We start from the raw sequence: 12,245 nt of genomic DNA on the forward strand, positions 1-12,245 counted from the left end.
CTCTAGAAAGTTACTTTTCAGCCTCTTAACAAAAATGAGAACACACACACACCCACCCACACACACACACACACACACACACACACACACACACACACGATACTGACCTGTGGCGTATACAGACAGCAAGAGTGCCGTGCCAGATTCCATTTCACCACAGTAATCTGTTTTCTCAGCGTTTTTCAGGTTGCTACTAGTTACCAGACACTCAACTTGTTTGTTGGTGGTTTGGTGGGGCTTAAAGAAAAGGCACTAGCGTCACCCAGTGTATGAGCGTCTTTTTCCCTTGAGGAGCTCCACTCTGGAAGCCTATGAGAAATGCATACACTGGGGGAAAATAGCCCTGCCTTCCCGTGGGCTGCAGCGGGATGTACTTGGAAAATTGTACCATAAAACCACATAGCGTTAATCTCACGTTAAAAAAAATTATCGCCGTTAAAATGGCCTTGCGTTAACGCGATAATAACGCGATAATTTTGACAGCACTAATATATATATATATAACACACCAGGCTATAATCCGCTGATATCTACTGAGCTGTCTCCCACCAAACCTGTAGGGGGAGCTCTATATATATAGCCCCTGGACTATGGGACGAAGAAGAATGCTAGCTCCTGTTACCTTGTTGGCTCACAGCAGTGAGAGCTTCTACTGAAAAAAGGGGTTTCGTCCATTTTTTAGCCCAGTCTGAGTTGAGCTCAGTCTCTCCATTGGTTTGGCAGCTTTAATGAGACAAATAAATGGCAAAATGTATGAATCCGGGACATTTGTTCTCCACCGTGCTTGCTGCTACCATGTTCTTGTGTTAAATGAAAATTAACCCCTAATTTTATTTCCAACTATCACTTCCTCCTCTGGCGGTTAGGATCTTCTTATAAGCTACATGGTTCAAACAGTGGGGGAAAAGTAGCGGCTTATAGTCTAGAAAATACTGTAATAGTTGCATACTGTGTTAAATGTAAATCCTCACTTTCTATGTCATTCCCAAAATCCAGCGTGTTTCATTATAAAGAATGAAAGCCTAAAAGCATAAAACTGACCAATTGTCGGCATTTATCTATCTTTTCTTCAGCCTTTAGTTAAGGCCTCCACACTGAAGAGTGTTGTCACGGTGGGCTGGAACTTATTATACCCTGTTTACTCCATTTAGCCTTCCTATTATGTGTTGATGGTCTGAATCTCACTCTCTTGCTGCATTTAAATAGCAAACATATCAGGGCAAGAAAAAAAAAAAAACTCTTTACTTTTGAAACACTTATTGAACCTCTGTGCGTCCTCCAACCTCCTTTATTAAACAACTGATACATTGCATTCCCTTTTTTTTCTCTCTTAAGGTTAATAAAGGTGTCACTGTGGTGGATGTTGTCTCGTTCGCCAAAGAGCTGGAGTCCCAGACAGACCTGATGGTAAGGAAGCTGATTTGGCCTCTTTTGTTGATGCAGTTTACGTTGACGAGTTTTATATAACCTTTTCTCTCCATGTTGTTATTTTTTATGCATCTATTGACTTAAAATGCTGCAAGGAGGCCTTGGTCTTTGTAAATAGTCTCTATTGGTGTGCAGATTTGGTTGCGCTGGCAAACACAAAATAAATTATCCTTTCCAAATGCTGAAACTAAATAAGATCATTAAAAATGTATGGTTGGGTAAACTTTAATTTAATGTCTCAGTTTATAGTTTCAGTTTATTTTTATAGATTTGGATTTAAGTGTTTCTTGCTGACTTTGTAATTATTAAATAAAAAAATGATTCTTTCTGTGATGTCTGATTGACAACAACTAAGGAAAGCGTTGTTGTCTGTTACGTGACAGAAACGTTTAAGAAAAGAACTCTCCCCGGGCAGCAGGAATCTGACGAATGCAGTCTTTTGTTTGTTTCTTTTCTTGGGAATAAACCTCAACTTGTTTTCTGTCTTTTATTTCAGCCCAGGGGACGTCTGCAGACAGCTCTGAAAGGCCATGTGGCCACTCTTCAGCGGATCCACAGACAACAGATAGCTCCAATGGAGCAAGCCATGGTAATCCTCGCTGTGTCCAAGAAAATTTTTCCAGAACTTTGGTTATGAGTAGACCAGACTTACATAGTTAGCTTTCCACATAGAAGTAATATGAAAATATTGACATACTTTCAACAATTTCCAACTTTGTTTTTTACTCGGAGCGTCCTGAGAAAGTCCTAAACGCAGCATTTAGGAGAAACTTGGTGGTTTTAAAGATATTAAATTCAGTTTCAATCTCTATGTAAGATTTCATTGTAGATTAATATGATTTGATATTTCTGAAAGTAGGTTTGTGTTTCTTGTAAAGTTCCCTGAGATTAAACATTTGTGTTTGATAATAAAATAAAAAAAACAAATAATATAATATTTTATAGTTCCTTTTGGCCTGTTTAGTGTAATCATTATTCTCTTTTCGCTATGTTGTACTTTTGCCGGTTCACTTTCATTCCCTAAATTCTTAAATTAAATCAAGAAATCCCTTATCAATGTTCCTGCCTTTACAACCAGATATTTGAATTTAATTTTGCAGCGTTGAGAGGGGTTTTATGTAAATACAACTGTGGTCAAATTTTATGTTGAAAATGTGCAAAAAAAATAAATCAATAAAAGTACTACTATTGTTATTATTTATATAACTAAGGAAATATACATATTTTTAAACAGAAAATCATTCGAAATTTACTTTTGTTTAGGACGTACAGCTGCAAGCACTTTTGGTTCTCTCTACAACTTTTATTTATTTATGTTTTTGCTGTTCTTCTTGTTTCTCTGTTCACCTTCAAGAAATATGTTAGAGCAAGGGTAAGCACAAATGTATTTATGATATGCTTTGTGTCCCTTTTTACAGAAAGCTTTAAAGAAACGAATCTTTCAGATGTTATGTTTTGTTGAAAACACAGTAAATCATTTTTTTCTTCTGTTGTATGCATATGCTCATCACAAACATGTGGCTTATATCCAAAGCCTTCATGCCAAAATAGTACAAAATATCCACCTAAAAATGTTTTATATTTGTCAATGATAAAACAAAAGAGACATTTTTTATGTTTCTTTTTGTTTACATGTTGTATTTTTCTCTCATCACACCATGGATATTTGATTTTGGGAAGAAAATCATCCAGCTTGACAACATTTTCATCCGTGGAACTCATCATATCTGTGTTGCCTTCAGTTTTCTATAAGTCTACCTTTGACTTCTAGCACTAATCTCTGATAATCGTTATTTTTTTCTCTTTTCTAAGAGTGCATTAAACCAGAGTATGAGATTTCTGGAGAGGACAGCCTCTGATCTACCAGTAAGAAAACTCTACACTATAACACCTCATAGTTAACACATTTACAGTTGCATCCATACTGACTCTCTTCTCTATAGAATAAAGTAACAGATGTTCTTGAGGCCATTGAAGCAGCTCAGCACCTTATCTCTCACAATGCAACACTTTTGATCAATCAGGTAAATAAATCATATCAGTTTGTATCCTGAGTAGTAATAGTTATGTTAAACTAACAGCGGTTGTTCCATTTTGTTACAGGAAACAAGAAAGTATTCAGCAACCATTATTGGCTATTTTAATCAATACATAGAATGGGTCAAAACATCAGTAAGTGTTGATCTACCATTTGAGAACATGATGTGGTGTTTTGTTTTTCAACATTATATGTAGATGTTTATTGCAATGAGTTTAACCAGGGTGCATTTTGAGGAGTTATGAAAAGGCTCTGCGTTATGAAGTGGGGGAAAAAAAAAACTTGCATAAGAGTTTTGGGGTAAATTTAGAAAGGATGACTATAAAAGCTACAGTGCTTTTTTAATTGAAGGAATTTGCTTTGAGGCGCATTGGTTTCTGCTGCAGTAAAACCAAGGAATTCAAACCAATGTAAAAAAAATAAGACGTTTTAGTTCTGATTCACGGACAGGTCAATAAAACTGCTTTGATTCAGTCTTAGTGTTTTTGTTGTTATTGTGGAACAGGAAGCATACACAGTCCTGGTGTGCAACAGTTTAGAAATGTTCGTGTTTACTCCTTAATGGGCTTTAACATTTCCTGTTTTCATTCTTTCTAGTTGGCTTTGGAGGTCGCACCATGCAAGCCTTTCAGCAACGTGTTGGATACAGCGCAGATCATGACCTGTAGTTTCTTGGTGGATTCAATGGTAACCACTGTAGAACTAGTAACGACAGATCCAACATAACCAGGCCTTATGCTGTTATAGTTTTTCTCAATCACTTTGGTGCATTTCTTACATCAATAGTAACATTTACACAAAAGGGAAACGTCATATCAACAAAGTTTTAGGCAAAAGATTAATTGTAAATAATACATTCGCACAAGGAAAACTAAACATATACTAAACTCTCTTGTATATACTACTAAACTTATACTACTAAACTCTTTTGCATATACTACTAAATTCTGTTGCATGTACAACTAAACCTATACTACTAAACTCTGTTGCATATAGCACTAAAATGCAAGTGAATAGTTGTGATTCTGTGTTTATATCAGCGTGTAAGATAAATTGAATATTTTGTCCCATTGGGCTTCTAATACATAAGCAAAACTTCAGACACTTAATAATAGACACAGAGCATAACATCAGGCAACTTAAACCCAGAGTGTTCTATCTTTGTCCTCTTTAGTATGATATATAAAATGAAATTTTTGATGAGTAAATATGAACATGGTATTCTACACTATATACTAAACATACATTAAGAAGTTGCTAGGGACCAGAAAAGCTAGGACTAAAAACTACCAAGTCGTAACACGTCAGCATATTTTCATTGGTTTACAATCTTATCTCCAGCCATACATCCAGTTCTGAACAGGTTTATCTATTTTGATATGACATTCATATGAAAATTGGATCATTTTAAAATGCTTCCTAATCTGACTCCATGATCAAACTAAAAGGGTGCGGATACATATCTGTCCGTCAAAATCTGCATAGTCTAGTTTGCCAACCAGTGTCTTAGTTTTCTGATTTACATGATCAAAGGCTTCAGAAGCATCTTAGAAACATTAAAACAACTTTAACAACTTCAATTCCTTAACTCCTTAAATTCCTTGAAGACATATATGCATACATCAGTTCTATATTATAACGCACAAATTGAATATCAGCTGACAGCAGTTATGGTACATTACAGAAGCATTCAAACCTATTTACATTTTGGCATATTAAACTGAATAGATGCTAAGATTCATTTCTGTAAGACTAAACTAAGATCTAGCCTCCAAAGCTCCCCACCTCCAATCAATAAGATTAGGGAAATATTAAATATTTCTGTATAGTATGTGAGACACAGAAATAATGAGCCATTTGCTGCTCTGGAATCCCCAGATAGAACAGATGAAAGCCGTGATTCCATCTGCAGCTAAAATAAGCATCTTAATATTTTAATCATTGTTCAAATAAAACTGTAAAGGTTAAAAATAAAATAGATCCAATCAGTTAGGGCTTTCATGCCAGTGCATAAAAATTCATAACAAATGTTTTTACCATTACAACCTTTGTACAGGGGCCATAATAATAAGGTGATGACCAGTTTTATGGGTGTGTCATTCCCTGTTGGCCCCTGTCTAGAACCAGCCATGGTAGTAAGCTGTGGGTTTTCTTTCTGGGTTTTTTCTCTAAAACATGTCGATGTGTCAGAATTTATCCCCGAATTGTCTATGAGTCTTCACAGAATGACAATTTAACAATTGAACATCTTGCAAAAGATTCATAAAGCATAATCATTCTTACACATCAATATACATTCACTTTAAAGATGAACCTGCACCTCAGTCTCCAGGATTTTGTAACCTGTAAGAGGTTTATCTTTTACCACAAATAATTCCAATGAAACATCTTTATAAATATATTTTGAAAAAAAAAGAAAAAAAAATCATTATAATTTTAAAAACAAGACACTTTTTCTCTGTTAAGTAAAATTAAATTTTAAGATGGCCATTTGTTGAAACAGATCAAATAGGTTAATAGGAGGTATAAAATGTAAAGATGTGTAAGATAAATTAACCTCCAAACAGGTTTATATTTGTAGAACCTAATGCTGATATAGTTAACACCATCCTTCTTTTGCAGGGTAATTTGCAATGTTTTCAATAAGATCACCCAATACGATATGGTTAATATTGTGGTCATAATGTGACAGAAAGTTTAAGGGGTGTCGTTACCTTACAAGGCATAGTACTAGGTTGATTAATGCTGATTTAACATGTTAAATTCTCTTTCCAACAGAACACTTTCTGGATGGGTCTGGGCTGCAGCACTCTATTTTTGCTCCCAAGTGTAATACTAGCGGTGAAACTAGCCAAGTACTACCGCAGGATGGACACGGAGGACGTCTACGATGAGTAAGTTGTTTTTCCACACATACCTGTATATATTTTATTGTATCTGCTGTAAAGCTGCAGTGTGGATTTTGTCAGTTAGATCTGAATTGGGATCAATGGACCTAAACAAACATTATTTACGTTTTTTCTGATTGCAGGACATCCTTCCCTTTATTAAGCTTATCAGTATTTAGCATCCTAATATAATTTGATAGTTTTCTGTTTCTTAAGCTTTCTTAAAATGCTCTGTACCCCTGAAACTCTTATAGTTTGAATTATTTTCTGCTTACTTTTCTCTTCCTTGTAGCTCCTCTGTATCTGGGACTTGGCATTTTACTTTGTGATAACCATTCATACTATTTCCATCTCCAACATCTTTAATTTCATTTTTTTTTTCCTTTCTGTCAAGCACTTTGCACTTTACAAAAAAAGACACGGCGATACTAGTCTGCTCTTATTTCGTTTTCATTTCCAGACTCTGTGGTCTCATAGCTTTTACTACTTTGTAGTATTTCTGTTATGTGTCAGCTGATTAAGTGCATCTTCTTCTGTGTAATCAGTGTTGGATTGTACAGAAGGACATATTGTGGTGCATTTCTTTGGCTGAACATCCCGATAAATGTTTTTATCTTATTGTTTCCTGTGTATCTCTGTAGCGTTGAGACAATTCCCATGAAAAAGTAAGATGTTCTTCCCAAACATCTTCATTTTAACCTCTCTCACTCCATGCTTTTCTTTCCAAATAATGTATATAGAGAACTGTTTACTAAATTATTGGTGCTTGTTTGTAATTATGAGCTTCAAAACTGCTGGTGTGAGTGGATGATGTGGCTTCTCGTTGTGTGCTAAATTTAAGAAGTGTCCCTTAAATTACCTTTCACGAAGGGCTCTTGCAATCATTAAAGTTTTTTTTGTAAAATATTGTCTAAATAAAGCACTAAAGTTTATACTGAGGACATAACCATCTCTAATGAACCATTTTTATTCAGCATGTCATCTTTCTCATTTTCATCCCATCATTGTTTACAATGTTTTATTTTTCAGTATGGAAATTGGTAATAATGGTTATCATATTGAGAGTTCACAAGGTGTTCCTAACCCTGTGATGACAAGGTAAACATCCTGTTTGTCCTGCTGACTGCATGTCATGGTGGAGGTGGATGCATGCCTGGGAAGTTGGCTGGTTTTATAAATTACGGTTTTATAAAGGGCGGTGCATGTCTGCAGGGGGAGTCATTTTAACACACTCACATTTATAGGTGGGTGTAATTATAACTGACGCAGACATTTAACCTGAGAGGTAGTGGTTGCTTTTCTAAAAAAAAAAAAAAAAAAACTACCCAAAGTCATTTTTGTACTTGATGAATATCAGATGGTAGCTTTACAGTCTTCTTCAAAGCTGAAATATCATGTATTATGACAATTAGGTTTAATCATCTTTAAGACTGGGGGGTAAGGAAAAAATGGACTATAGACATTTCATAAATTAGAATAAAATCTGATTCCTATCAGGTCTAACGTTTAATTACTATGCAACTTAGAGGTGGAGGAAGAAGTCATTTAATGAAATGAATGTACTGTACAGTGAAATACTAAAATGTCTGAATAAATGAACCAAAACTTAGCTAAAATATCTAATATCCAGCTGTATTTTTATGATTTAAAAAAGCTGAAGGAATATTTGGGTGGTTTACTTTACTTGTTAGATATCTACTAATTTATACACTTTTATATTCAGACATTTTTTTCTTCCACATGCATCATTTTATAAGTTGGTGACAGCCAATATTTTCTATTACCATATTAAATGAGAACAAATAGAAATGGACAGCGTATGAGTGCTGATTCAAGCAAAGAATAATAATAATAACTTCATGGTAAACTTGATCAATTAAGAGCAAATTATGGTTTTAAAGTTTTTAAGCTTTTTTTTAGTGTAGGGAAGTTAGCAACAACAAAAACATGGCCAAATCTGAACACCAGGAATAACTTAACAGTTAATTAAATGCTGGCCCAAAATGTTAGGGGCCTTAAAATACTTATCAAATTTATAAATTGGTTTATTATTATTATTTTTTTATTTTTTTATTTATTTTTTGGTGCTGCTGTATATATGCTTATTTTTATTAATTTAAACTCAACTTAAAGGTGATAGCTACAAAGTTACTCCTCCAAGCTAGTTAGTGGCACACTTTCGCACTCTCGTTTTGTACTGTTTGCCATTCAGTTGCCAGATCTGCTAATCTTAGCAAGTATTTAACTTACATGTCCAAAAAGAAAGGGGCAACCTCTGTGTGACCTCTGAGCCCCTTTGCTCCCTGAAGTTTGCACCAATACTCAAAAGCCTAACCAATGTTCAACCATGTTTTGCTTCTCTATTGTTTGCATTTTGGCTAAAGTCGGAAATCTGTGAGGCTGAGAAGAAACCATCTTCCCAGCTCTATCACAGAGCTACTAGGATCATGCAACGCCTGAACTCCGTGTCTCATGACTTTCAACTGCTGACTCTATTGCTGCAGAATACTTTTATGTTGATGTTTGAGGAATAACCACAAGTCAATATTAGTTTATTTTGGACCCATCAAAATGTATGAAACACTTATTTATATACTTTTTCTTTTCTCATACTTATGGGTACATTTGTACCCATAGGTAGCATACAAGTGTTTGATTTTACTCATATCATCAAAATAAAATAAATAAATTTTTTTATTTTTTATTTTTATGTTATGTTTTGAGTTTTAGAGAGTTTAAAGATTTAGATTTGGTTGTGTTTGCAAGTGGATTACTTTTATTTTTCATTTATTTATTTTTTTTTTTTTGACAGCATAAACTTAGGCCCGAAATGTATCATGCCACTGACGGATTTTTTTACTTTTATTTTTTACCCAACCCTAAACAGGAATCTCCAAAAAATATAACGAAGAAATCTAAAATTAATATAAAAAATGAGTTATATATATCTGCATTTAATCTTAAATTTCTTTCTTGTTTCTTTGTGAGATAATAATCAAACTCTTTTTATATATGTTTAAATTCTGTGTAGACAATTTATCGTTTGAAGTTGGAAAGATCTCTACCATCACCATTACGCCAGCTTTTGACTCTGGATGGGCCACTTTATAAAGTTACTTCCTTTTAGTAAAACGTGAAATGTCTTTTCCAGACAATATCTAAAGCAGATATTAAAAATTCAGTTTCTTCATATTAAAAACCACTCAAATTCCATTTTTCACAATAGATTTTTTCAGATACCTCAAATAAGATTAATCAAATTCAAATTTACTTTTACAGAAGCTTGTTGCAGTAAGATAAAGTTAGCAGCAGCTAAGTGCTAGATAAATAAGGGTTGGAAAATGATGACGACGAAGAAGAGGCTCATATTTGTATATTATATTAGGCCACAATATGTGGAAATCTGCCTCTAAGTGGAAAAGTACAAATACTAAAAAGTCCCCTTTGTCAGTAAATATGAAGATAGGAAAATATACTTTCATGTAAATAGAAAACATACAGTCTTTACACAAAGGCGTAAACTGTTTTACATGCCAGAAAAAAATGAGGGTTTATTTTGCCAGGAATCAGTCTGACTCCACCCCCTTTTTGCCATGCATCGACTGACCCGAGACCAGGCTCGGACTGATAATCTGTGATACCATGCATTTACCTGGTGGGCCGGTCCTAATTTTAGAGTGCGAGGGCCGGCCCTCCTTAAATCATATCGCCCCCAACACTTACGCTGTGGCCGAAGCACCTACCTGTGACAGTAAATAAATCAAGGAGCTGAAGAAGTAATACAATGTTAACTACCTAAATGATGCATTCAGTATATATAGCCCTTTCTTGTCATGCACATCCTTGTGACGGTTGGCATATGGTGTCATTTTCTATTTCTTCAAAATGTAAAATCCCTGCAACAAACTGAATTATACTAAAAACTAAAATTCTTTCTTTAAACCAAACTACGATGTTCCTCTTATATTTGGCGAATTTATGTTTGAATATTTAGCAAAAATGTGATGCGGTGCATGATGGGGTTTTGCATCTAAAGGCTAACGTTTCCGGTCTTATGTGCATTGTTGCCAGGTTGGGATGTTTCCCAATCTGGCAGGTTAGGATGGGTAAAAAATGTTTTTCTTTAGATTTATGGCATAAGAGATCAATAGACTTTGGTTCAAATTGGGCGAGATTTCGTATATCCAGGAGGTTTATGAAATTTTTTTGGGCTGGAAAACGTGAGTCACTGACATCTGGCAACCCTGCTGAAGTCACTGTCATGGAATGCCAGGAACGTAATGCCAGGGCTGATCGTTCCCATTCGGAGCCTGCCTGAGGCCCATGACTGTTTGCTACCACTACCTCACTGTCAGGTGTTAAATGTTCTGCTCTGTTGTCTTCTGGAAACCTGCGGCATCACTAACCATTTGCTTGCTCTCTGATGCTGGGAAATTATTGTGGAATGAAAACTTTCTTCTATTTCCTCCTGCTTAGTGTCAACCAAAGTCCGATGAATGTTCACCTGATCATTTTGTTCAGAGAGAGGCAAGCATGTCACAATTAAGTGTGTCGCTGCATATGGTGCTACTTTTATAATTTTTGCATCTAATCAACTGCATGTCTTATCTGGTTACGTTTGGATGGAGATGAGCTTAAACAATCACATTTGGTGTTAAATTAAAAGCAGAGGGTAAAACGTCTAAATCGCTTTTTTATCTTTAATGTGTTTCATTCCAAGAAAGGCTGTGATCAGTTCAAATATGCAAGATGAACTTAACTTTTAATAAGAACTTAACTTTCTATTTAAGTTTGGCTTTATATTAGGATAAACGCATTTTTTAAATTTTCTTAAAGCTTTTGGAATGAAGCTTATCCATTAACAGGAGCGTTGTGCTAATGATTGGTACTAAAATACTACAATTGCTCATTAAAACACTCAATTGAAGCTTTTGTGACTGTTTTGCTCTCTGATTTATGAGCTGCTTACCCTTTTTTTCTTTGCTACTCAAAAGTAAAGAGTGAAGAAACAGTCTGGAAAAATTTTTAAGTCTGTCTGGTAACTTTTTTCCCTGTATGTGCGTGTCTTTGTCCCTGCAATGGTAGCGTTCCTACATATGATACAATGAACAGGTTCCCACGAGCCTCGGCACCTCCGAGGCACATCGACTGGTGATAGTCAGCTCTAGCTTGGCTCTTGAAAGGTACTGGAACACAAGACGGGGAATCTGTCTCTAACATTGACTTCCTCACACTTTTTCTCACAGCCATCCTGCTGAAATAGAGTCAACAATCATCTGTTTTTAGCTTATCTTCTATATCTTTCATTTTCTAACACTTAACGCCTGTCCACAGCTTGTTTTAGTGCTTTTTTCTGCTTGCTGAAAAACCATCATGGTGAGAATGACTAATTTTACAGTGAACTGTCAATGCCTGTGATTGTCGAAGTGTTTTAGATATGAGAAACCTTGATTTTTAGCTGTTGCTACTTGTTTTTAACACAAACATCTTGTGAATGGTTTTGTTTAGTTAGCTCCTGATATTAGTAAGCCAGTAAAATTAATTTAGATGTAGCTGCCTACCTTACAGCACCCTCTGGCAAAGTTCACAGTCTAAAAATAAGTTTGTCTTTTATTGCAGTTTATCTTGCAACAAACACAAGAGTCACAATGAAAATAGAAATTAATATTAATTTTAATATTTAATAATTAATATTTATTTAAAAAAATCATACATTTCCTCTGAGCAAATTAACTCAGTGAGGCGAAATGTTTTGCGATATAAAATACTATTTACACTGAATTACTGTTCCCTCAAATAATAGTGCCATTAAAAACTCCTATTAAAAATGTAGGTAAAGCATTTTTTTGCATTGCTTTATTAATAAAATTTTTTGTTGTTCATCATGAAAT

At 34.9% G+C, this 12,245-nt stretch overlaps 1 protein-coding gene across 5 annotated transcripts in view; it reads left to right on the plus strand.

Annotated features, from left to right (window-relative positions):
- The window catches only part of LOC107089168 (prominin-1-A-like), a 95,551-nt gene extending 83,396 nt beyond the window's left edge, over positions 1 to 12,155 (plus strand). For 2 of the 5 annotated variants that reach the window (XM_015381806.1, XM_015381808.1), the window contains 10 exons: positions 1,336 to 1,407; positions 1,925 to 2,017; positions 2,783 to 2,800; positions 3,241 to 3,294; positions 3,372 to 3,452; positions 3,532 to 3,600; positions 4,064 to 4,153; positions 6,245 to 6,360; positions 7,384 to 7,452; positions 11,440 to 12,155. In XM_015381806.1, the coding sequence (XP_015237292.1) occupies positions 1,336 to 1,407; positions 1,925 to 2,017; positions 2,783 to 2,800; positions 3,241 to 3,294; positions 3,372 to 3,452; positions 3,532 to 3,600; positions 4,064 to 4,153; positions 6,245 to 6,360; positions 7,384 to 7,452; positions 11,440 to 11,509 (732 nt within the window). In that variant the 3' untranslated portion in view covers positions 11,510 to 12,155. The other 3 variants (XM_015381807.1, XM_015381809.1, XM_015381810.1) reach the window with 2 other exon arrangements.
- Positions 12,156 to 12,245: the final 90 nt, after the last annotated feature.

Source organism: Cyprinodon variegatus, unplaced genomic scaffold (assembly GCF_000732505.1).
Source record: "Cyprinodon variegatus isolate N-32 unplaced genomic scaffold, C_variegatus-1.0 Scaffold242, whole genome shotgun sequence".
Lineage (NCBI taxonomy): Eukaryota > Metazoa > Chordata > Actinopteri > Cyprinodontiformes > Cyprinodontidae > Cyprinodon > Cyprinodon variegatus.